This window comes from Alosa pseudoharengus, unplaced genomic scaffold (assembly GCF_046254945.1).
Source record: "Alosa pseudoharengus isolate Yale_2024_CS ecotype anadromous, Long Island Sound unplaced genomic scaffold, YU_APseudo_1.1 YU_APseudo_1.1_scf_5, whole genome shotgun sequence".
Lineage (NCBI taxonomy): Eukaryota > Metazoa > Chordata > Actinopteri > Clupeiformes > Clupeidae > Alosa > Alosa pseudoharengus.
This window is the reverse complement of record NW_027468837.1, coordinates 7,040,160-7,067,609: the sequence shown is the minus strand read 5'-3', so window position 1 is coordinate 7,067,609 and position 27,450 is coordinate 7,040,160. Positions and strand designations below refer to the sequence as shown.

The following is a 27,450-nucleotide window of genomic DNA, read 5'->3' as shown; positions in this document are numbered from 1 at the left end:
CACAGCTCAATTTATATGGTGGAGAGGAAATTGGCTATATGAAGAGCTCTATCTCTCTCACACACACACACACACACACACACAGACACACACACACACACACACACACACAAGCACACAGTCTAATGTCTTCACTGGTTTCCAAGTACAGTAGACACCAAAACACTATTAACGACGCGCTGACCTCTGGTGATAAACTTAAAGATAAGAAGAGAATGTCACACACTCTGGCTCCAATTGTATATTGTTTGTTGGATAATGTTTTGATCGTGAGATTGTCAGATTGTCTGAAAATTGGACCTGAAGAAGGCCTCACAGCCGAAATGGTATCCAATAAAAAATAGAAATTTGGAACCAGAGAGTGCGATTTTCTCTTCACTGGTTTCTATATCAGCCATTACTCAAAAGTGCCAAGCAAGATGGCATGGCATGAGAAACAGCCTATATCCTCTTGAAGGTAAAACAAACCATGTCTTCATGTGCACTGAAGGTGTGCATGTATGTGTGTGTGCCTGTGTGCCTGTACGTGTGTGCCTGTATGTGTGTGCGCATGTGTGCCTGTGTGTGTGTGTGTGCCTGTGTGTCTGTGTGTGTATAAACTGAAGAAAAGAAAGAAAAGAAAAGAAAAGAAAAGAGAGAGGAGGGAAAGGAGGGCTGGAACCGGTATAGTTGCACAAGTGTGTGTGTGAGAGAGAGAGGTGGGGGAGGGGAGAAAAGGGAAGAGATTGTCTTTGCAAAGTATCATAACACAACTTAATAACTCACTGTGAGGTTGGTTTTTCATGGAGCGACTGAATAAAGACCCCAGAGGAGGAAGAGAGAAGGGAAATCTGCAAACATGAGCACAGAGCTGAAAGGAGGAGTGGAACTCACTACACATCCCACCACTGACTCCAGCAGAAAGATAGATGCACCGTGATCAGTCTTCAAATCAAATTACAACAATTGTCCATTCTACTGATTTAAAAGAGCCTGATGTAGGGTCCAAAGTGTAACAACAGCATTTAAATGCTATAGTGAGGGGAAATAAAACAATGAAGTAAAACTCCCTAACCCCCCTGAAACGGAATTGAGTCCCACAAAGAATAAATCATCATTGAACACCCTCAAATGTATGCTGGATGCTACGATCCAAAAACCCCTAATGGAAACTGTAAAAATAATAGCAGTGGGGGGTCTGTGGGTAGCCATGGAGCTTTGGGCTACCACCTACTTCACCATTTTACCCATCCCCTACTTCTGAAGAATAGGCTTGTAATTGTTTTTATTATCAAAGCTCTTAAGTATATTGACATGGATGCATGTCTTTCTTAACAACTATTCATCCCTTTGCTTTTAAAATTGGTTAGGTGAAGAAGTATAGCCTATAGGATAATTCCACACTCTAAAAAATGCTGGGTTATTTTTTCAACCCAAACGCTGGGTTGAGGCTGTTGGGTCATTTTGTTTGGTTGTTTTTACTCATATTGGGTCATTTCTGTAACCCAGCTTGCTGGGTTGATAGTTTATCACTGCTGGGTTGATAGTTTAGGGCTGTGCTCCCTCCTGTCCCCCACCTGACGTGGAGTACACTACCCAGCACCAGGGTGACTTCAACACAGCTGCATAGTTATTTGAAGGTTGAGAGAAAAAAAATCGTCAGGCAGGCAGGCAGGCAGGCATATTCTTTCAACCGTCAAGTCCAGCAGCTGTCAACATGCAATGGAAATCAGGTGATTTCGGAAGGTATGTATCTGCTTTTATTTATTTATTTATTTTTATCCAGACGGATTTTAAAAGGATCAAGGATATCAAGGAATATTCTGCCTGCCATTTCGTTCAGCTTCAAGCAGGTTAGCAGGTGTCATTCCAGCTAATATTAGCTACTGTTAATGTTAAATCTACACAAATACAGACTCGTTACATAGTTCTGTATTCACTGGGTAGGAACTGCTGAACAGAAACAAAACGAACTTTTACAACGAACTACAATTAGCATACCAGCAGCTGGTAGGTAACGTTAGCACACTTGGAAACTTTATGCTAATTAAATATGCTTCTGGCTAACGTTTGTCAACTAGCTAACACAGTCGAAGTAGTCTCTTCACAACACGTAACTTACGATAATAATCATGCCAAACAACATCTTATTAAATCATTCAGGGTAGCCTCATATTATAGCCATGTAACTTACTGGGTGGTTCTTGGTGGTAACATTAACTTGGATTCACTAACTGAATAATGTGTTAACATTAGCTAGCTAACGTTAGCACTGCTTAACTTATGTTTGTCAGCCTAATGTTAATGGTAATGTTAGCGTTATCAAGCTCATCTGACATAAACGCACGTTTTGTAGGCTATTATCGGTATTATATTTTAAAAAATATAGGTGGTCATGGTTTCCGAGTGTGTTGCACTAATAATTTGTCTCCTGGTGGATTTTTATGTCTGTCAATATCATTCACTGGTAATGGTTCATGCAAGTCTTGACATAAAGTTCTGTAGGCTAACAGTGATTAAAATGCACTCTTTTTTTCTTTGACAGGGCTGACCCCCAAAACGGACTTTGGAATCTGCCTGCCTTCATGGAAGTATCACATGCATTTTATACTAGGCTAGCTATTCAAAAATAAAGAAAACTATCAAATAAATAATTGTGTCGAACTGTTTTATTTCATTGCATGGCTTTTGAGGGCCATTTAATAAAGACTGTTTATATCAGGCCTAAAGCTGTTAACAGAAGGTGTGACTTTAAAGTAAGTAAATACAAACTTTGACTTATTAAAAGTTTGTACAAGCAGAGTATTTAAAAAATCAACCAGTAGTTTTTGGGGATTTGGTTACATAACCCAAACATTTTGTAACTTTAAATAAACAGTTGTGTCAACATAACCCAACATATTGGTTAAATTTCAACCCAGTTGTTGGGTTAAATTTAGTAACCCAATTCGCTTGGTTAAGATAACCCAATGCTGTGTTGGACCACATTTTACTCAGCGGCTGGGTTGAAAACAACCCAGTTTGGGTTGTTTTTAACCCAGCATTTTTTAGAGTGCACGGGCCCACCACTGACAGGCGGTCCTCATATGTAATATGCAAATAATGATGTCCACAGACAAGGTAGAATATTTTGCATGACTTATAAAAGTATGATGTAGGCTATTGCGACATCAGATGCAAGTCAAATTTGTAGTTTCTTATGTCTCATTCCATCGAACTACAGATCCGCTACCCGATCTGGCAAACTTACATAGTGCGGTTATAGCCGATAGAGGGCCGCGAAGCGAATGCAGAATTGCCGTTCACCCTGTTACGAGTTCATGAACCACTGAAACGATTTTGGAAACATTATTTTAAGGTATAAAAAACTCTTTGGTGTTGCTTTAAGTAAACAATGTAATGATCTTCCAGAGGTTTCTTTACAGCCGTTTGAACTGTTAAATTGTTTGACTAGCAATACGCCTGTTTCAGTTATGTCTAGCTTTATTTCCCCCTCATCCAACGATTTCATAAAGGGAAAAAAAAATATATATACACACATTTCAGAGGGTTTAAATTGCCTTGAGAATACAAGACGATTCTCAAAGAAATGTGTAAATAGTTTATCTGAAATTGATCTAATAGTAGGCTATAGCCTAACCCCTGTTTATCTTACTACCGCATCCCACCTTTACCGCATATTACACAACAGAGAGAGAGAGAGAAAGAAGGGGAGGGAGAGAGAACGAGCGAGATCTCAGCTCTCCTTCACGTACTACTGCTAGCGCGCTTTTACAGTGAGGCAACGAACGCGTGGAAACAAGAGGTGTAACGCGGAATATTCCTCGAACGACATATTTGCTATACCTGTTTATTGGGACCGTTCACTAAGTTGTCTGTCCCCATCTTCAAGAGGGGAAATCCTGGATAACATTTCTTAAGTGTTAAATTTGTCACTTGGTAAGTTTACTTTGCTGTTCTCATGGCGCGTGGCAATTCACTGTGCTCGTTTTTGCATATAATTTCAGCTTTAGACAAGTGATGATACTCTTTTCCTCATTGCGGACAGGGTGCAGAATCCAAAATATAACCTTGTTTTTAACCAGGCTACTTAGCCTACTGACATTTGACGTGATTAACAAATACCAATCTGTGACAGAAAGAATCCTATGAACACTTTGTTGCCAAATGTGCTCATTCAGATGAATGAAGATAGCGTGGACATAGTCTCTCCATATGGTAGTAGCAGCCTATATGACCACCATGACACAGACTAGATACAGAGGAAAAGTTTATGTGGCTAAGTAAGTAGGCTATTAAAGAATATTGATTTATCCATCAACCTGACAGACTCAACTGCTCTGCGTTATTAACCCCGAACTAAAGAGCTGATATTGAGCTTGGGGACTCAGGCAGTGGTCTGATATCTATTGTAAAGATGGCAAAAACGTCCTTTAGCCTTAAAATATCCACTAGCCTTTAATTCATATACAGACCAATTCCTTAGTACTCCATTATAGCTCAGATTTTGCGTTCCATATCAATGTTCAAAAATTACATTCCTCTTTGAACAGCAAGCAAAAAAGGCATTAAAAAGACTGCTTGTATTTTAATAGTCTTTGTTGTCAGCTTTATTGATTGGTATCTTTGAAGGAGATTAGATGCAATTAGCCTTGAACATTTTTCTTTTACATCCCTTGAGACCTTCTGGTAAGAACAAAACACTTCTTATGAGTGTAAATGATATAGCCTAGTACAGTAGATGCTGATGTCACAGTTTCCCTGATTGCTAAGAAATATTTCCTGAAACAATTCTCCGTCTTCTCACATTCTCAACACAACACCATAGGTACAACCATCTTCTTCCAGGTCAAAGTCAAACTTTGTTCTCATCCAACACACACAGTCAAAAACACACACTATGTGACTGTCTCTTAGTGGTTATTTTATAACACTAAAAGGTATTTTTCCACAAAATGTATTTGCTTGAACAATCTACATGATTCTGGCATACAGATACCCTTAAAGAGCCGCACAGTGAAGAGACATTAAAAACAACACTATATACAGTATATATATATATATATAGTGTTGGGCAATAAGGAGTGCACATATTTTCTAAAGCAAATACATGTTGACAGATCTATGTGAAAAGGTAAAGAGATGCAGTCATTTTACAGTAGAAGAAAAACAAATGATTTGCCCTTCTAAAGAGATTGGTGAATCACTAAACTACATGTGAAACAAAGCAATCAGATGGAAGCCAAAAACACAAGCCCAAAGTGATAACATATTGGGAGTGCTTCTGTTGCCCTGGTTTGAATTGTATGCCCTTTGGCTTTGTTGATAGTGACCATACATATCTTTTACTTATCAACTAAAGTAATGTCCTCCTACCCTCAGGGGGTATCTGCCTATCAGTAATTCCTGATGCCAACCAGTACTGTGGGATTCAGTTGTAAAGATATCACAATAAGGTCCAAGTGTAGATGCAGGTAGTCCTTACATGAACTACAATTTGCAGTGTAATACACAAAACACACTGCAATTCAAATGACACTGGAAATGGATGCAGTTGTGAAATGACTCACTGTAAGTTTGGTTTTGGTCATTGTCCAGCTTCATCATAGTCAGCCCATGTATGAGCACATGATGGATGATGATGAATTTCATCGGAAACTGCTTGTCTTTGATATTGTAGTCTTTTTCTTCTTTGTCCTCTTCCCCAGAGTGCTTGCTCTCCTCCATCATGGACCTCTCTGGGGTTTTAACATTTCTGCTCTGTAGGATCCTTTGCTCCAAAGCATATTGGCACACCAATGTCCCTTATTTATTGATTTTGCCATTCTGATTGATGTGTTATTTTAACAGCTTTGTGCCTTACTGTTTCCGTCAGAAAAAGGTATGCACATGGAGCTCAGATTGTGATGCCTTGAGTCTATTGTATTGAATGCATTGTGTTTATTATATTAGTTAAAAACAACTGCTTTAAGAGTGGGAATTATCACAGAGGTGACAGCATATGGGCCGCGATACGTTATTATTGCGATTCTTCACATATTTCAATACAGCAAGTTTTGCTGTTTGTATTGCAAAGTTTGTTTTTGCGAAACATTGTGATTTATTTCCCCATAAACTGTATTATGTTTGATACTGGGATTCTGTGCAGCCATCTTGGCATGGTTAATTTGTACTTCCTTTCCCATTTCCGCTGTGACATAAGAGACCTAGGGGCTGTGCCACCTTGTGGACTTGACAGGCAATGTTATTAGAGTAGACCCTCATATTTAATAAATAAATATATTAATACTTAATACTACTACAACTTTACCACAACACAATAACATAGGTTTTTTTCTCCCCCTTTAACATGAATATTACTTATAACTTTAACAAGCCCAAGCAGCCTAGCACCGGCAATGATCTTTTTGTTATCAGACATTTTTTTAGAAGATCATTTGATTTATGAGTTGTTCATCACTGCTGTATTATGTAATCGTTAATGTAAAATTACAAATAATAAGATCTTTTGTAAATAAGTCCTATCTTTAGTAAATAAGACTTATCCATACAGGTAGCTAGTTCTGGTGCTGGACCTTTCAGATGCAATGGGTATTCCATCTCTTGGCTTTCTAATACTACCCCCACCTCTCTATGCAAATGTAACGAGAATTTTTAAAAGGCAAAAGTGATTTAGCAGCTGGTGAAGAAAAGGTCACAAATAAATAATTTATTTAGTAGTTTGCGATTCTTCATTTGGCGTAATGTGAAAAATAGCTTCCTACACATTAGCAGAGATATTCATGCTCCTCTCCAGCTTAACCAAAAACGTCCATTTTTTTAAGCAAATCCCTTGAGCATAAAATTTAAAATTCTCTATTGAACACACCACGGCTCTTGCCAAAGTCAGGATAGAAAGTATCCCCCGGGGTGCTAATTAATGCCATTGAAAGCACTATACAGGCATGTACTACACAGTACCTATGTGAAAATCGAAAGCCTGCTTGGAGTATTTTGCAACACTCTTGAGTGTTTTTAGTATTTTTGTAGAAATAATTCAGTTTGACACCACAGTCAAGTCTCCCATGGCCATTACTCTGACAAATTATAAGAGCTGTTGTATGAGTTACGTGTATTGAGCAATGTGATGGTGGCAGAAAGATGAAGAGTTATATGTCTCTGTGTGTTTCTAAATATAGGTTTATTCAGGAAATTGAACATGTAAACAAAATGGGTACAGTAGCACTGAAATGGATGTATTTTAATGTAAACTAGTTCAGCGTGTTAAATGCTGGGGAATGAATATAAAAATGTAGTACAGGAATAAAATGTGACAGCACACATGCAAGCGTGCGTGTGCGGACACACACACACACACACACGATGAAGGGCCACTTTTGAAAGCAGCTGGCACCAGTCCCCTGTCGACTGTCTAATCCACCAACAGCAAATTTAAAGAGGAATATGAAATGAGGACATTGATGAATATTTCACTTGTGCTTGATTCATACTGCCACAGTCAACAGTTTCATCTTAATCCACTGATGTATGGGCTGAGAGCGAGGAGGACTGTGAATAGGCCCACTGAGTAAGGCTTTGTGTGGACACAGCTCATGTTCTCCTCACAAATTGTTAGCTAGATTACACTCGGTGAACAAAAGCCTAATGGGCTCCAGCAGTATTTATGCTGATGTATTAAGTCACAAACTTAAGTCTGCTGTAGTAAATGCAGCTGATTTGTGGCTGCTCTTTGGCTGCACTGCTGGCAGTACTGTATATGCAACACCTTATGGGACTTGACACCAAGAGATATTGTCATTAGAGTTAAAATGGAAAGTTTGGTAATCACTGTCTCAGGAAGACGACTTAGTACAAAGAGGAAACGCAGATTTTGTTGGGGAGCACTACAACCCCTTGTGTTTAGGGGCATTTCATCCCCAGTAAAATAGACTATAGACAAAAAGTATTGGGAAGCCTGCCATACATTTAGTACATACATTTAGCCATAACACCCACTGCAACTTCAATGACACCCCATTCTAAATCTATATAGAGACACCCCCCCCCCCCCCCCCCCACACACACACACACACACACACACACACACACACCTCCTTTGCAGCTATAGCCGCTTTCATTCAGCTGGAAAGGCTTTCCACACTACTTTGGAGGGTCTGTGGGATTTTTTGTCATTAAATTGCGTTTACAAACGGAAGTTCAGGAGGAGCGTGACAGAATTTGCCACGACTCCTTCTTCAATCAGTCAGGTTACTTATTCACAGTCTACCTGCCGAAGTTGCAGCATCGGTGTTATTCCGTTTTCCGAGCTGTTTTCGGTTCAGACTTGCAAAGGAAACGCCCAGGGAACGCCCTCTGAAGTCCAAACAAGACTCGTCAACTCGGTCTAGCCCAGAGTACTACGAGTTTGAATTTCCAAGATGGCTGCGCCCATTAACAGTAAATGTGAGCCATATGCTCTGTTTATTAGCAGTTCTGTTGGATTTGTGTCACATTAAATCAGTCGTAGAAGCAACAGTGTCCAACCTCTATCTGTCGCTATGATGTTATGACGTTTGTTTGGGTAAAATACTGTGTAATGCTTTGTTACAAACTAGTAATAACTGCTAACAATAGCCAAATGCTAACACACGGTAGCGTAGCTGGTTGACTAACAGAACGCAAACAGCTCGTATGACATGACATCACTGACGAGCTACGAGTTTGCTAAAAGACTAATCGAACAGGGCATTACTCCGCTCGCAACCCACAACCCCCTCTTACGCCTCCCATCTTCCATAGTTAAAGAATAAGGGGGTGTATGGCGCAGTCGACTCTGGCACGATTCCACAAAGCCCTTCAGGACCATGGCCAGAGACCTCGCCAAACATGCTCTTCTATTATGCTTTTATGTCTTTAGGCAAATTCAGGAATGTGAACTAGTGAATTCAGAAAAGCATGAGGCCAGGCACTGATGTTGGACGAAAAGTTGTGGCTCGTAATGTCTGTTCTATCCTGGGTGATCGCAGACAAACCTGTTAGCTATTTGAATTTGCTCTGTAGGTTGGTCTGGAAAGGAGCCCACTGACATCTTCTGAAATGATGTGGTAAAGTATTTGGTAATGCTCACATTTGAGTTTCATATCACTGCTGGTTATGGCGTCAGGCATCAATGGGCTTCTTTGCAAATTCAAATTTGCTAACAAGTTCGTCTGGGTTCACCCAGGCTACTGTTCTATTTCATCCAAAAGGTGTTTGATGGTAGAACCATATTCTTTTCGAGAAAGTCAAGTTCTTCCATACACTTGTGTGTGGACCGCCATCCTGGTGGAGGGATAATGATGTAATAATGTTTTTCAGGGGTTGGGCTTGGGTCAGTGAAGGTAAATCAGTAAACTAAAATATTTGGGACAATTCAGTGCTTACAACTCTTTGGGAACAGTTCGGGGAAACCCTTTTCGCTTCCAACATGACTGTATCCCAGTGCACAAAGATCCATAAAGACATTGGGTGAGACAGTTATTATATGGAAGAACTTCACTGGCCCACAGAAAACAGGTTTCTCTATGCCATGAAACACATTTGGGATGAACTAGACTAGAGATTGCAAGCCAATGGCCTTCCTGTCCAACATTAGTGCCTCATCAATACTCTTCTGAATGAATGAGCAAAAATTGCACAGACGCTCTTGGGTCTTATGGAAATACATATGGATTTACAATGGATGTCATTGAAGTTCCTGCGGGTGTAATGGCAGGCGTCTCAATACTTTTGTCTATGTAGTGTATGTTACTTAGAAATGTAAAATCTTTGGTATTTTAACTACTTAACCACTTGACAAATTCCTCTTTTAAGATTTGTAAGTTTTAAAAAACTTTTATTGAGTAATTAAATTATATTTTCAATCTTGTTAGCAGGACAATTGTGTTCTATAAAACAACATAGAGTTTTGTACGACGGAGTATTAGGGCCACACATGAGGGAAAAATATATTTGCCGACATTAAACTTGAAATTTCAATAATAAAGTTGAAATATCATGTCGACTTAAATATCGACATTTCGTCTTTATTCTCGACATTTAAAACTAGTTAGTTTAGTTGTTGCTAAACCTGATTCTGAAATACAATTTCACCAAATTGTCTAGGCTACACAAGGCATTTTGTTGAGTCAGCAGCCAACTGATTCTGCGATTGACTGTTCGGATTCAGTGGCAGCTATTTTGGAGCGGTCCCTGTCTCTCCAAACTAGTTTTGATGGACATGTCAAGATGAAGTGTCGAGATTAATGTCGACATGATATGTAAACTTTCTCGAAATTTTGAGTGTAATTGTATATCTAAATATTTTTTTTCTACATGTGTGGCCCTTATACTCCGTCATAGATTTGTGATCAGAAAAAAGAGTCTAGAGAAAACATTTTTTTACTGACATGCCAAATTAAAAAAGTGCCAGATCTTGATATCTGACTGTAAATCAGATGGGCATAGATACATGCATGGTGTAAAATGTTGTGAGTGTCTTGCCTCCTGCCTGTGTTGTGGTGTATGCAGTACTCACAGCTGACCCCCTCCCTGAAGATACCGTCTGCATTCTAGAGAAGTCACACTGTACTCTACCAATATATGCATGTAGGACTCTGTAACCTAGGCAACAAACAACATCAGAGACAGATTGGTCAGATTATGTGTGTGTGTGTGTGTGAAAGGGAGAAAGGGATAGGGAGGGAAATGAGATTGTGAGGGGAAACAGAGGAAAAAAGGAAGAGAGAGAGGAAGCAGGCAGATAGTGAGAACAAGAAAGAGATAGGGAGAGAGAGTGTGTGTGTGACAGAGAGAGAGAGGAAGAGAGAGAGAGATAAAGAGACTGTGGAAGAGAGGAGAAGGCTTCCCTGTATTCCAAGTGCACTTGTTCTAATTAGGCGTGCTACAGAGATCGCGGGTGCGGGGAGGACGAGGGCACTTCTGTCCCTCAGGAATTGGCTGTGGAATCTAACAGGTAGGATGAACAGTACACTCTCACCTGTTCAAAGGCTTCTCCACTCATATTCCCATTCGCTGACTGCAGAGAGAGAGAGAGAGAGAGAGAGAGAGAGAGAGAGTATCCATAGGATCACAGAGAAAACTGTACAGAGCTGACAAACAATGCGTTCAGCAAACTCAAAACATTTGGTGCTGTGTGTTTCTTTTTTTGTCTATAGAGTAGGCAGCCTGTGTTTGTGTGTGGTGCAGTGGTGGTGTTTCGTTTCTATGCCAGAGTGTTAATTTTGGTGTCTTCAGAGAAAATTGCTGGCTTGCTGTTAAGGCTTGAACTCAGCGCAGCACTGCAGAAGCAGTTAAGTATAGAGCCGGCAAAGCAATGCTGTGACATTAATCGTTATTTATTTACTTACCATACTAGGCACACATTGTCCAATTGTCACGAATATTCCCCTCATTCCTTGGTGACATTCCCCCCCAAAAGAAAGTGTCAGCCTGTATAGACCTTGGACCACAGTAGCCTTTCATCTAAATGCCATCAACCCCAGACTTCCTTGACCTTTCCTAATTGCCCTCAATCATATTAATAACAATGTTTGACTCTCTTTTGTTGTGTATTTCTTAAATATTTATTGCACTTATTAAGTGTTAAATGGCTGAACCATTTGTTGTTAATGTTGTTTGTTAATTTAGTTGTATGATTTCTTGTCAGATTAGGATAGTTCTCAGGTTTCTCTGTTTTTGTGATATTTGATCCTCTGGGGTAATTAATGGATTAATACACAAAAATTAATGAACTACAGGAGAGCAACTCTTTCATTTAGGTGCTGTATGTATAATGCTGTATATAGATCCATGGTACCAACAGTTTATTTCCACCCAATTAAAAGCCTATACGACTGACATTTTTGTTTCATTGTCATTGCCTTCTAGTGTTAGGCTAGTTTTGGTTTGAACTGAAATAATAAGACTATCATAGAGCATGAAGTTAAAAACTGCAATGACGCCGCAAGCTGTCGCAGACACAGGCATCCATTCAGAAGCGTTTTGTAACTGGGTGCAAAGTGATGCCATCTGCTTCTTGTGTCAGTGCTCCATGAACCAACCTCTGTGGTTGCTTGTCACAGACTTGCTTGGCATTCGCTAACATTTGCCATTTGCTATTTAAATGGTCTGTTTTGCCATGTATAATGTGATGTCTGCATTAGGGCTGCATGATTATCAATCATAATTGCAATATGAACCAACACAATTATCCAATCACAAAAGCTACAAATAATTGTGCACAGATTTTGTCACATTTCTGACTTTTATATTCATTTCATCCTTGGCGAGTCCTTGGTCAGTCTATGATTGACAGTGGCATGGATTTTTTTGACTGAAGTTTATATTCAGCACTGCAAGCAAATAAAGCCCTAATTGGACACGTTGGCAGGAAACAGATGGTATTGTATACATATGACCAGTTGAAATCTTCCAGAAGTTGCTTGATATTTTCGTGACAACAGGAGGTGTAACTCCCATTTAGCTGTCATGAACATCCTCTCCTTATGTAATATAATATAAAAAATAATTAAGCACAGGGTTTCATTCCTCAACTCTCTGTGATTTGGTGAGGTACTGGATAGTTGTGTATTGGAAGTGTGTATTGGAATGTACACTGGCTTGCAATAGGGAGAATGGTGTCCCTTTCAGTGCCACAGCATGCCTGGAACACCCGCCATTGCACTATACGACTCTAGTGAAGTGGGCTGCAGTATGACACTTTTCATCTCTTTTTAACAAACTTAGTGCCAAATATAACACTACAGGGGGCACCCAGTATGATAAACAGTGACAATGAGGGGTAAATACCCATTTTTGCATGATGGTGTTGCTCTAAGTGCTACTAGCAGGATTTGTGTTTTCATCCGTAATGTTGGCTAGGCTGTGATCTGGCTGTGAGCTAGAATTCTCAGATTTAAAATGTATCTTGTTCTTTGCAGTGACTGTACAGGCTTTATAAATCGCCCATTGTAATGTCACAGTAATGTCTGCTTAGGTTCTCAAAACATGGCTAAAACATGTCCAAAGTTCACTAAATTCTACCACACCACTCTACCATTCATCCCATAGTTCTAGGACCACTTTGCCAAATTACCTTATTGTATAAACACAGACCTTGAAATATGCTGTTAAGACTACACATATAATGAAGTAATTAAAGTAAAGAGTGAAGATTGAATAGATGAGTGCAGGGTAGGAATTTCACGGCGGCCACGACGGCCATGGCCGTCGTAGCCCCTTGCGTTGGCCGTGACGCCCCTTTGAAAATCAGAGGTTTACAGGCCACGGTGGCCTTGGTGCCCCCTTCTTTAAATATTCTGCTTTGCGTCCTACTAATAGCAATATATATTTAGCCTATGGCCTGTCAAAATAATCTTAGCATTCACAGCGCAAATTACGCAGTGAAGAAAGTGACAGTGCAAGAAAGAAAGTGCGTCCAAATTAACCCATTCTTCTCAGTTGAACTACTCGCGAAGTAGCCTACTCATCACACAGACATCACAAGTATCACATGAAAGAGCTTTTTCTCAGCTTTTAAACGATGTTAGCCGCTAATTACTGTGGTGAACGGTTCGCGAGAAAAGTAAATAATATCATTCAATTTAATCATAAATTCTACTGAAGGTTTTGCGTCCATCTCCCTACCCATTCATCTCGGTGGAATACTTCACGAACCCTTCGTTTAACATATGACAAACCATATATCAGAATAAACAGCAGACCTTACCGAACAGAAAGGTGTAAAGCAGTCCCCTGTACAGTTAGCCGTTCCAGACTAATCCCGTTTTGAATTTGCAGTACATTTCAACATACATGGATGTCTCCAAATTTGGGATTTAAGTTTTACACTGTGTTTAAATTGTTCCACATTATTTCATAACGGGCCAAATACAAAATAAATATTACAAATGTCGCCTAGATATCGGTAAATCAGAGGACAGCTGACTATAAGAGTTTGTGAAAGTAGCCTTAATGATCACAAAATGCTAAGCATGCATCTAGGCTATTTGAGTTTCTTAAAGCTGAGCTGTGCTGAAATTGTTCAATACATGATTTCATAACAGGCCAAATATAAAATAAATGTTAAATATAGCCTAGATATCTGAAAATATTAGATGATCAGATGATTTACAGTTATATATATGTCATGTTTTATGTTTTTGTAATGTTTCATACAGTGATGCAGGTCTACTGCAGTGAATACAACTTTGATCATTTTTATAGCATACTACTGTATAGTTAACTTTGGCCTTGGTGCCCTGACATGTGGCCTTTGTGCCCCCCACCAAATATGCCCAACTGAAGGCCAAGTGGCCTTGCCCCTAAAATGGTGAAATTCCAAGCCTGGATGAGTGAATAGAAATGTAGCCCATACAGCCCTTGCACTGTAGGCTGCATTATATCCTCGGAGGCCACAAGCCAAGCCATTCTGCAAAAGTGCTGTATGAATGTGAGGGAACAAGATGGGAGATTCAAACACCTTCATTTGAACAAGATGGTGCAGTAGTTAAACTCTTCTAATGCCCAGGGCCTCTGACACTGTTGGAAATGAGCTGTGAGAAGAATTGTTGAGGAAAAAAATGATCACATATTTCTGTCAACTTTAATTTCCCAACTATAAGCTGAGGTTTATACATTGATTTTGCAAAATTTCTTCAGCTATGAGGTTAATACACGGGGGCATTTAATATAGTTTTCTAGCGTCTGGCTATACATAAGCTTCATTACATACTCAGTGCATCTACTGTAAGCGAGTAAATCTTTATTTGCTCCATATAATGTTTTTAAACAACCTTCAAAATGTGAAGTACTTGATGGTGTTCATGTGAAAGCACTTACATTTTGTATCGAAGACCTGTTCACATGTGGAACTTAAGCCAGATTTGTTTAATGTTCAAGAGCAGAGAGGGACAGAGAAGCCTTTTTATACTGACCAATCTTTCCCAGGACACGGTACAATGTGCAGGTATAATGAAGGCAAAATCCCATCTACATATCTGAATGTACGGGAAAGCCAGTTAGTTATGCTTGTATTCCCTTGCATTTATCTGGTGGTTCATAGATGCCATGTTGTCACTGTCAACATCCGACATTGTAGATGTGGAGATGTAGGCAGTCTCTCTTAGCCTAAAGGTCACTAGACACTGATTTCAATGTAATGTGAGTTCTCACCTAGCATACAGTACCCCCTAAGCTGATTAAAGAGTTGGGTCAATGCGCTGCTGGGTCTTATAGCTTTCAAATCGACTCCTGAGTTGTGATGTTTCTAGGGCCAGAGTCTTCAAAACATGCGGTACCTGGACATGGTTCTCCAGTTTGAAAAATTACGATTCCTCTGAAGCAATGCTCTGAGTTAGTTGATTTCTCACATTTCTGAACAAACCATTTGAACCCATTTCACGTTGTTCACCTTCTGAGCTCAGATGTCAGAATGTAGAATGTCCACTGATCAGTGGAGCCATAGAATATCAAGGCTCCTGCCCCTTTGTGGTAACTTTCTCTTGGCGCTAAAGCTGCCGGAATTCCATTTAGAACTGCTGAACTGCGCGTGGACCAGTATAGCTAAAGTGACATTTCTCAAAATCCTGCTTTAGAAATATGTTAAATTTCTTTGCTTCTACAGACTTATGTAATATGAGCATGAAATTCAACATTAACAATAAACACCAACAACCAAAATGAACGTGCACGTCTCAAGCCATACCTGTAGTCAGTATTAATAGCAGGAATACTGAGATTTAGGAAATCAGATTAGGCTTGTGCCATCCAGGGCCGGTCTGCTGTGGTAATTGTACTTTACTTTTTTCAGTCTATCAGTTTGATACTGAATTATTTGCTCTCTGTGCTGCTCTCAGATGATCCTGCCCTTTTAATTTGATGGAAATATTTAATGTCCAGATTGCTTAACATAGAAGCAGAGACAGGCACTGTGTGTGTGTGTGGTGTGTGTGTGTGCGTGCGTGTGTGTGTGTGCGTGCGTGCGTGCGTGTGTGTTCAGGCAAACGATCAGTGCGGCAGACTGCTCTTTGTCATGCATGTGAAGATTCACACATTCAGATGAATTCATGATGTGTGAAGCTTGGAGGGCAGACTTGGCCAGATTAATGGCAGAAATGTCTGTGTGTGTTGTGTCCTGTGTGATGACTGCTGAAATGTTAAAACCAGACAAGAATCTGAAGGCTGTTAAAGCTTTACATTTTAATTTAAAAAGATATAGGTACGACTATAGTGCCTTATAACCCCGGTAAAGCTCAGAGGGTATGATCCAGTCAGGGCTGAGTGATAAGACAAAATGTCTAACTTCACATGCGGGGACTTGTTATTATCTGTTCCAAGTGCTAAAGGCTCTCCACTATGCGCCTCAGTCTGCTGTGAAATATCTGTTGATTGGTTCCCCCTGACTTCCATTTGTAAGCCACTGTTCGTTCTCCCACATAATCTGCCATACTTGTGTTCCAGGTGGATGCTCTCCAGCAACCCTCTCAACTCCTCTTATTTGATTAAACCCCATCCAAAAGCATTAGCATTAAAAATAATAGAATACAGTTAAGAATGGTACACAAAAAAATAACACAGAAAACAATAGACTTCTTATGGGTCCTCACGCTGTGTCCTTACGCATATTTTGGCATTCAGTGACTCACAGTTCTCATTTAACTGAAAGGGACACTGGACTGAGACCAAAGGTTTATGTATCCTCTACTGAGTTTTAGGACACAGTTTAGGAAAACCTTGAGTTAAGGCCCTGTTGTCTTTTGTCCTTTGAAATCTATTCACCAGTCATTCAATCATTCAGTCTCCAGCTGCCACATAATAAATTTAACAATGCATTTTTATTGTTGTCATACAAAATGACATCATGTAATTTCCCCCTGGTGATGTCATCTTCTAGGTGTCATGGCATGAGTAGTCTTGAGTTGTTATGCAACTACTTGGGATATCTTTTGTCAATCTGAAATTAAGATGAGTCCAAACATACATCAATTGAAATTGCACAATTAGTACAAACTCAAATAAATCCTTTATAAAAACATCCTTGCAATATGAACATTTAAATGAGGTTCTATTTATAATGTGTATTAATCTCCATGCTGCCACTTCACATAACATAATTTGTGTCTGTCCTCATATCCTAAGGGACCTAGAGATGGACGAATATGCTAAGCAGATATTTGCGTTGGAAATGATTCACATACTTGTGCTGTTGTCATCTCTCTCAAGAGGATTAGTGTTCGCACACACACACACACACACACACACACACACACACACACACACACACACATACACACATACACACACATACACACACACACACACACACACACACACACACACACACACACACACACACACACACACAAACGGTGTCATTTGGATGTTTCACAATCATGCCACACAAGGCATAGTTATCATGCACATTTGTTCTCCAGCCACTCAGCTGGCCACCCCAGTACCCCCCAAAAATACACCATGAATATCAATGCTTTGTGCTGATGATTGAGCCTTCATTGGCTACCTCGCCACTAACCGATTGTTTTGTTGTCCTGCACACAAAGACTGGCATGTTTGGGCAGTTTAGAGATAAATGAGCGAGTTAATAAAACATAAGGGTCCACGTATTGCACACTTGAAATTGTTTCTAAAAGCCCCCCCTGTGTTTCCACTGCAGTGTGGAAATATGAGAGTGCATAATGGGATTGTAGAACAAAGTGTCACTAGGGGCAACATCATCGAAAAAGCTGCAGTAGAATAACTTAATTTGTGCATTTGTGTGTGTGTGTGTGTGTGTGGGGGGGGGGGGGGGGGGGGGGGGGGCTCATCATTGTCGATGCAACACATTGGTAAAATTGCCATCAAAAATCAAAATAGCATTTTCTATTTGAGAGTACAAAATGGTTATTATGCTACTTTATCAAATCTGAGAGGTTCAGTTTCAGATACGGACAAATTTAGTTTAGATCTTCCTGATGATGATTTTCAGGACATTTCAATGTTATTCCACCACCACTTTCTACACGATCCCTTATAAAAATGACACTAAAGCCCTGATGAACAATGAAAGCAGTTGCTCTGTCCTGTGAGATCTATGAAATCGTGTGTTTGCAACTCTTCTGCTTTATTTGGCTTGAGGTACGAAGTATTTTGTAATACTTCAGTGTTGGGCTTGCAGAAGGAGATCTGTGCTATGCTTTGGTTTTTCTCTGCAGCATGTTCTGAGGCAGTTGTGATGCGTGATCAGATGCAGAGTGATAACCTCTATCTCTTTTTATGCACCAAAAATGTGCACCCTGGTGAGAGCAATAGGTTTTCAGCATTTTTGGAGCTTGCATAAAACTGATGAGCTTGCTGGTGTTATGCTAATTTCCCCAGTTAGTCTTAATAGCCCAATACTGGTGCTCTCCGCTTTGCCTCTAACTCCTCTGGTGACAAGAACGGAATAGCATTGCCATCTGTAAACAGTCTAATTGAGGTGCAGAACGACCTTATTGATGACTGAACAAATAAACACTAGAGCAAAGAAACAAGTGGAAGACTAACTAATGCACCTGGAGTTGTGTGCAGGCAGGCTGCGATGCATTCAGGCTGCAGGGTGGAGGACGAGTGGAAGAGTACTCGGCATGACCGTCAGACTATTTCTGCAGAGCAAAAAGCAGGCATCACAAAAGCAATCGGATTTGAAATGTTTTGCTTTACGTTCATGAATAATGAATCAAGCCCACAGTTCAGCCAATAGATGGGATTAGTCGAGGACCACTGTAGGTCCTCCATTCCCTCCACTAATAATTACATCTGCAGATCCCACTGTTTTGTTCAGCTATTTTCTCTGATGTGCAAATGTGCACCATCCCCACAGCCGAGGTGAGGTGTATCAGAAATTCAGCACCTCTTGTGATTCATCGCAGCGCAAACCCCAGAAAAACTGACAATATTTTAATGCGAATGATGCACTTATTGTCAGATCCGTGCTCAGTGGATGTCCATGCATTAGCATAGGAGGGGCGGTCTGGCAGGCAATGCAGCAGTCTATTCAAATGGTCCATTTCCTAACGTGGAAAAAAAGTTTTTGACTTTGAAAAGTCCTGAAAGGTGCTTGTGTATGTACTTTGTGCATTAAATATAAGACCTGGGCACTTGTGTAACCCAGGGCATACTGTAGTATTTGGTGTGTCTCGTGGAATAGCTAGGGATAGCTAGGGATGAGCGGTTTTATACAGAGTTGCACTGGCAGTGAATCTTGCTCTTGGCATTTTCAAAAATACCTTTTTCCAACACTACTGGGGGATCATCTGTCTGACAGACAAACACAGCATCACTCTGCCTCTCACTCTGCAGTATAGCTCCCATATGCAACCTCCTATAGCATGGCAAGGCTCAGAGCCTGCAAATAGTTGGGAATAAAATACTAACACTCGTGGAAGTAAATAAATATCAGGAATTTCTCGGAAACGCGGTGCGATGACAACCTCCTGTTGTTTGAGTTCTGCTTGGCTCAACAGATGCATAATTCATGCTTACTTCACTGAAAGTCGACACCCGCATTGTTTGCTTTTCGTCTTCTGTCCTCTGGAACAGTTTTACACTTTCATCTGCCAATGGACAGTGCTCCTCTGAGGTCATCTCTGTCTCTCGCTCTCGCAGCCTCTCTCAGGCTCTTTGCACACCGGCCATAATCAATAGTCAGCCCAGACGTGCGCGCAGGGAGCAGAGTAGCCTGCGAGTGAGTCAGGCTCGGCAGCACGGAATACATACTGTATCTGCTATTTTACTGAAATAAAGTGAATGTGTGAATAAAATGATGGGATTATAATAAGCATGAATGATTGATGACAGTGCACTAGCAAAGAGCTGAGGTTTTGGGAAGACGATACTGATGGATAGCACTAAGGCAGTTGCCCACAATACATGGCCCTGGTTATCTACCTGGCTCTTGTACTGGTGCCTTGCATTATGTCCCAGTAGAAATCCTGGATGATTAAGAACACTTTCTTGACTATACTGTCATACATACTGCATACAAAGACTGCAATGCAAAGTCAAACTAAAAAGATACTCTGAGGTTATGCATAGAGGTGTGCATGGTATAGATAGAGCACATATATTGCCCACCTATAGGTGTGTACAGATAACTACTGATTGATCTGAGCGTTCTGCGGCCTTGTAGTGTCCTATGAAGGCGTCAGTCAAGGGACCGATCGAGGTTTTCTGCTCTTTTCCCCCTCTGAATGTGTGACATTCACTTGCTCTTTGGGAAGCAACAGATTTATTGTGTTGGAGGTGTGATGAATAGGGCTTAAGTGCTGCAGCTTTACATCCCAGCGAGTGCTAGCACATTAGCGCCATGCAAGGTCATGACTCCAATATAATCCATACACTTGTAAAGAGGTCATTCAAATTTATTGGACAATGGTTGTTGGCTCCTTTGCTGCTGACACATAAACTCATAAAATGAATTAAAGTACCACAGGACTATAAAATACTGCAGTGTTGTTTGGTGTCAAGAGAATGTAAATTAAGATTTGAATGATTGCCTTGTTGTGGGTTTTGCATATCACAATATGTGATTATATAGAGTAGAAAACGTAGGCAAATATCTGAACACAGCATGGAGACAAATAGGAAATACACAGGCACAAATTTTTGTTATATCGAGCTTATAATCTTTCACAACACCTCCTTTAAAACAAACCCTGATAACATCAGAGAGATATAAAAAAATACTGCTCTTCCATCCATTTTGTTTATCTATGTATCTTTTTTTTCAGTTTCAAAATGTTTACGTCTTTAAGCTTAGCTGAAAGAGTGTGATATCCGTTGCATGTTGCATGTTTTTCATGTGAAGTCCTGTCTGTCTGTGTTGTGTGTAGGGCTGCTGCAGCCATGCCGTTTGGCTGTCTAACCCCTGGGGAGAAGAAGGATTACAACAACCCCTCAGAGGTCACTGACAAATATGACCTGGGCCAGGTCGTCAAATCGTGAGTGCACTTCCAAGCAGCTACTCATCTCACAATTTCTCTTAGAAACCTGCTGTGTTTGCTTTCCGTGGTTTGTTGTCGGAGTCGTCATATGTGCCTCCTAATGCCCACTATGCACTTTGATTGTTGGGTTGGGTATTGCTTGTAAAGCTTTTGTGCCTGACTGGATAGAAATGGAGAGAAGCTCTCCTGTGTGTGTGTGTGTGTGTGTGTGTGTGTGTGTGTTTGTGTTTGTGTGTGTGTGTGTGTGTGTGTGTGTGTGTGTGTGTGTGTGTGTGTGTGTGTGTGTTTTACATGTGTATGTGGATGTTGCAGGGAGGAGTTTTGTGAGATTTTCCGGGCAAAAGACAAGAATACTCTGAAAATGTACACCTGTAAAAAGTTCCTGAAGAAAGATGGGAGAAAAGTGCGGAAAGCAGCCAAAAATGAAATCCTCATCTTGAAGATGTAGGTTTGGAACATTCTTGATTTCTTTATAATCCAAACTATCCAATATCCTTTATTGTACATGCCAACTAAATGTAAACACTGTTAGTCTGTTTTAGGATTTCTATCTCTTAAATGCTTTGCAAGATAACTTATACACATCTGTTATGCTTTGCTCTCACTCTCTATTCCTTTTTCCCTGTGCCTCTCGCTCTCTTTCTCTCCCTCTCTCTCTCTCACACACACACACACACACACACATATATATACACACACGCATGCGTGCGTAGGGTGAAGCATCCAAACATCCTGCAGCTGGTTGATGTCTATGAGACAAGAAAGGAGTACTTCCTCTTCCTTGAGCTGTGAGTGCAATGGGTTTCTTTTTTTTTCTTTTCTTTTTTTTCCTTTTTGACTTTCTTTCTCCCCCATGCTCCTCAAAAGACAGGAAGACATGGGAATGATGCAGTATGTGCGTTTTATATCCCCAGAGAGGCAAACATGCAGTTACACTCTCTGTACCCTAGTCATATTTTGTACATTGTCAAAAAGAATACTCTGATATCAGAGAATAGCCATGTTTACATGGACACTTTTAATCCGATTAGAAATGGAATAAATGCTCAATCGGAATAAAAATGATCATATAAACGCCTCAATTGGAATAAAAATGGCTGATCCGATCGGAATTTTAATCGGTATGAAAGAGGTGGTGTAGTCTGTTCCCATTCAGACTGAACAGCCATATATCGGTCAATTGGATTGCCTGCTGTATCTTCCCAAGGAAAGTAGGCAACAATAGCTATTCCGATCAAAGATTCTAAAGCACTTAAGAGCACCTGATCAGAATATAACGTATCCCATGTAAACAGACGGCACATATTTTTCAATTGGAATAGTTTAATCGGAATGACAAAGAAACTGTCCATGTAAACGTGGCTAATGACTCATGAATTTAGCAGACCAGCATAAATCTATCTAAAGGTCTACATTCTCTAAGGCAGTGGTTCCCAAAGTGGGGATTGGGACCCCCTGGGGGTCAATAAATAATACAATAAATAGCATATTTTGGCCATAATTGTAACAAAAGATACAAATAGTAGTTACATTTCAAATAAAAGTTTTTCAATTTTCTTTGCCCCTTGTATACTTCTAATAAAAGTATTGAATACATTATATAATGGATGTTACATTTTAAATAATATTATGGTTGTTAGGCTGTAATGTTCTTTTGTGTTCCATGTTCCATGTTATACTTCATGGGGGTCGCAAGTCACTGGCAGTGCACGGCTTAATACAAAAACTCAGATGAGAGAAGAACTGCTGTCCCTATTCATCCTATTAGACATTTAAATGTCTTACAAAGTGTGTCTAGATAGCCCTACACTGCCCAAGTGCTCAACGTCTCCTTGTCCACAGAGCCTCAGGTAGAGAGGTGTTTGACTGGATCCTGGACCAAGGCTACTACTCGGAGAGGGACACCAGCAATGTGATGAGACAGGTCCTGGAGGCCGTCGCTTACCTGCACTCTCTGCACATCGTCCACAGGAACCTCAAGGTACTGTACCTTCTGCTCTGCATTGGCATCTAGTGGACCATTCACAGCACTGCATGGAGAAGAACTGCAGTGAAAAAAATGATGATTGACCAAGCCAGGCTGTCCTAATTAAATATTCACTAAATTATTTCTTTATGGATATACTCCTTAAAGGTTCTGTTGTTTATTATCCAAGTATAACTAATGGTGATACTAAACATCAACTCAGTGCACTCTGTATCCTGTGCTCTGTAATCTGCATCTTTTATTTGCTAATATCTTGCTGATGGTCAGTGTTTTAATATGGTCATATCTTTATTTCCCTCACAGCCAAGCAAAGGATACCCGATTGTATTGTTTATTTAATAACTTTAGGTAATGCTTCAAGCATTTGGTTCATATTATCCTGCTCTTCCTTCATGCAGTTAGAGAATCTTGTCTACTACAACCGTCTGAAGCATTCAAAAATTGTCATCAGTGACTTCCATCTCGCTAAGCTGGAGAATGGCCTCATCAAAGAACCCTGTGGTACTCCAGAATACCTTGGTGAGCAGAGAGACAGACAGACGGACAGACAGACAAAAATGAACTTAGTAACAAGCTTAGTGGGCATATAACCGCCATGATGTTGCAGTGAAGTTTGTGTATGTGTAGACAGGCACATTGTGATGATCTGGATTTGATGTTGATGTCATCTCCCATCAGCTCCTGAGGTGGTGGGCAGGCAGAGGTATGGCAGGCCAGTGGATTGCTGGGCCATTGGCGTGGTCATGTATATACTGTGAGTATATGCCCTCCTTGCAATGTCCTCATACCCATTTGTTGTTCTGCGGTGCTGAACAACCATCACTGTCATGATCATGATAATGATCATCATCATCATCATCATCATCATCATCATCATCATCATTATCATCATCATCATCATCATCATCATCATCATCATCATCATCATCATCGTCTTCGTCTTCGTCGTCAGCATCATCGTCGTCATCGTCATCGTCATCATCATCATCATCATCGGCACTCCCTGAGAATGCCCTACAGTAGTTCTTCCCATTGGCGTGTGAATAATGTTCATCTCTCCTGTAAGTACTTGTGGCTATCCAGGTCTCTAAGTGTCCTCATCAATCACGCATGATTTGAGTTGTACTTTCATGAGACCCATTTACTATACTGAGCATCTTATCTGTGGTTGGGAAAAATTGTTGTAACTTTTATTATCTCAGTGTTCATTATAGGGTATTATTTGGGCATTATGAAAACTGCTGTACTATTATAAACCATTTTATTATGGTATTGTGAACTCTTTTGTTGCCATTGCAAATCATCTTTAGGTTAAACTGATTTGCTGTCTCCTATTGGTCAGGTTGTCAGGAAACCCTCCGTTCTACGATGATGCAGATGACGACGATTACGACAATCATGACAAGAACCTCTTCAGGAAGATCCTAGCTGGAGATTATGAGTTTGATTCACCTTACTGGGATGAGATCTCTGACTCTGGTATGCCCTTTCACAGAAACTCCTAGTGAGCCTCTAATGACATGGATCAAGCTGGATGATTGATAAGCCAAATAAATTGAATCAAATCTGGCTTTGAATGTTTTTTTTTTTCGGTAATAGAGCTTTCTGTCTCAGACATAATGACTAGCTGATTGATGTGTATGGTTCTGTTTTACAGCTAAAAACCTTGTGGCCTGTCTAATGGAAGTGGACCAGGACCAAAGATTGACTGCACAGGAGGCCATTAACCATGAGTGGTACTCAAGTGCTCTTGGCTTATCTGTGAAACATAAAATACTAAGAAATTCTATAGGCTACTAGGGCTAAATCAAACTGCCATCATTGGGTGTATGTCTACTGAGTTTTGAAGGTTTCTCATGTTTTGCACATTTGTCTGATCAACTTTCTGACCTTTTTTTCAAGGATATCTGGAAACGCAGCCTCCGATAAGAACATAAAAGATGGAGTTTGTGCTCAAATCGAAAAGAACTTTGCCAAAGCAAAGTGGAAGGTACAGTATGATTTCATGCCTTTTTAAACACTGACACTCAGTGCTGTTACATGTGCAAAACAATCAGAGTAAAGCACGCACCAGTCGGAGTACTATCAGAATTTGGAATACTCCAGTTTACATGACAGGTGTAGAGCCTTATAGATAGATCTCTCATACCGTAGCTGCCAACTCTCACGCATTGACCGTGAGATTCATTCGTTTGATTGGCTCCACACGCTCTTACGCCAATCGAATGCGTGACAGTTGGCAGCTAGGGTTGGCTAAGTGAACAAGTAAAAATCCGATTCCCAGAACCCTTCAGCAGGGGAGTTTTGACATTCTAACAACATTCCACAACATTATAAACTCCATTACAAAGACAAATTTAATCTTCTCCGATTTTTAATCAAATTGGAGTTCAATCGGATAATTCAGTTTATATGACATTTTTAATTGAATGAAATCGGATTGTTTGTATGCATGTAGCCGCACTGACTGTGTTATAATGTTATAACATTAAATATTGACCTCCACCGCTTAGAAAGACGACTATCTACATCTGTCATATCAGCACTTTGCTATCTTAATTTTCAGTGATGTCAAAGGAGGCAGGAGTGAAAGGGCTGTATAGCCTTTGATTTATTTATTTATTTATTTTCCTGCAAAGAAACATTTGAGGACAATGATGTTGAGATTAGCCAGCCATGTCATCCCCCGGAGGAACTTTAATTCGTGGAATCAGGTCTTAGCCTCCTATTGCTCAGTTCAGGAAGGGGATTAGTATCCATCAGTAGACATGAGAATTGTTTGGGCTTTTGCAAATTATAAACGCAACACTTCAGTTCTTTTGGAGTTATATCCACATGATGAGATGAGAATTGGATTAAGGGAAGCAGAGATAAAACAACAAACTGACTGCAATCAAAATATTTAAATCATGTCATTGTTGTTTCAAGTTCAGTTGTCATATGTTGACTGAAAAGTTTTTGTGTCACAATGATTGTGCCTGCAAAATCAGTTCGTCACAATGATTTAAGCCTGTATTGATATGATATTTTTTGCCAGTATTCTGATTTTAGCCTATATTATAGCGAATAAAGTACATTAGTGAATCCCTAAACGTTTACACTTTTACTGTTTACCATGGACTTCTCATATGTGTCTACAATTTCCACAGACAGTACGCTTGAAAGCATATTTCTGTGATCAGCAATTGTGTACTCATACAGGTTGACATTTTGTCAGTTGGCAGATGTTGGTAATTAAACATGGTGTGCAGTAGGGGATGACAAGCTTTTAGTTAGACTCCTGCTCTCTGGGAATTGAGTGACTAACACCATCATTTATAGGTGGATCAGAGAAAGTACACACTCATGTTTTGTTTATACTGCTGTCCAAATGCCCGGGTGCGTTCGAATTTTCAAACACAGGTGAACATTCGTGAAAATTTGCAGTTTTCTCTTTGCTTTGAGTTTTCCACAAATATTTGTGAACACTTGGGAAACTTTAAAGAGGTAGATCTCTGCGAACATGCGCAGAGGTGGACAGAGGGTTACCATTGAGATGGAATGTTGACACAAAATTGTAATTGTGCAATTTGCTGTGAATGTTCGCCTCACTTAAGAAGTCTAAGTCTAAGTCTAAGTCTTCAAGGAATTTGAATGCGCCCTGGTCTCTCTGGCCCTTTTCAGAAAGCTGTGCGGGTCACCACGCTTATGAAGAGGCTCCGGGCTCCCGATCAGAGTGACTCAGGGGCCTCTAGCCCCGCCACGGGCACCTCTGCTGGTCCCGTCACACCCAGCAACACACCCCAGCCACCAGCTGTGACCCCAGAGGGCCCACCTGGCACAACAGAGGCCCCCACTCCAGTTCCAGCTCCAGCTCCAGATCCAGCCCCCGCCCCAGAACAAGCCACTGTCACCGTGGAGACAGCCGTTCCCTCGCAATGCAGTGCTGACACTCTGCCAGAGCCTTGAAACAACCACATAGTTTGAGAGGAGGAGAAAGAATAGGGTGACCCTCCACACACAATCACACACATACACACACACACACACACACACACACACACACACACACACACACATACACACATAAAATGCACTCTCATTTTGTACGCTTGCATGCAGGCACACATACAGTAAACACACACTGTGTACACACACGCGCGCACACACACACACACACACACACACACACACACACACACACACACACACACAGAGAGAGAGAAATGTTGAACACTGCATACACACTCTTTTTTGGCATCATGGATCCAGGTCTCAGTCGTTTAATGTTTTAGCAGAGAGCGTACAGTGTCTAGAGGAAGTCTGTACCACCTTGCACAATGAGCACCTTTTTGTTGTCCTAGAACATTTGATGGTGTGCTTTTCTGTGAGATTTTAGCTTCACTTTAGCCAGACTCTCATCATATCAATTGTGCAAATTTTAGATGATATAGGATATGTAACAGGAAATGGATGGTTGGGAAGCTGGGGTAGATACATTTGATGTATTATATCAGATAGTTGGAC

At 40.4% G+C, this 27,450-nt stretch overlaps 1 protein-coding gene across 1 annotated transcript; it reads left to right on the top strand.

Annotated features, from left to right (window-relative positions):
- The first annotated feature begins 20,859 nt into the window (after nt 1-20,859).
- On the top strand, nt 20,860-26,892 carry camkva (CaM kinase-like vesicle-associated a). Its single transcript, XM_076268624.1, has 10 exons — nt 20,860-20,954; nt 21,270-21,401; nt 21,671-21,745; nt 22,800-22,938; nt 23,343-23,463; nt 23,623-23,698; nt 24,287-24,423; nt 24,602-24,680; nt 24,847-24,934; nt 26,608-26,892. The coding sequence occupies exons 1-10, from the start codon at nt 20,860-20,862 to the stop codon at nt 26,890-26,892; spliced, it is 1,227 nt and encodes a 408-aa protein (XP_076124739.1).
- Nucleotides 26,893-27,450: the final 558 nt, after the last annotated feature.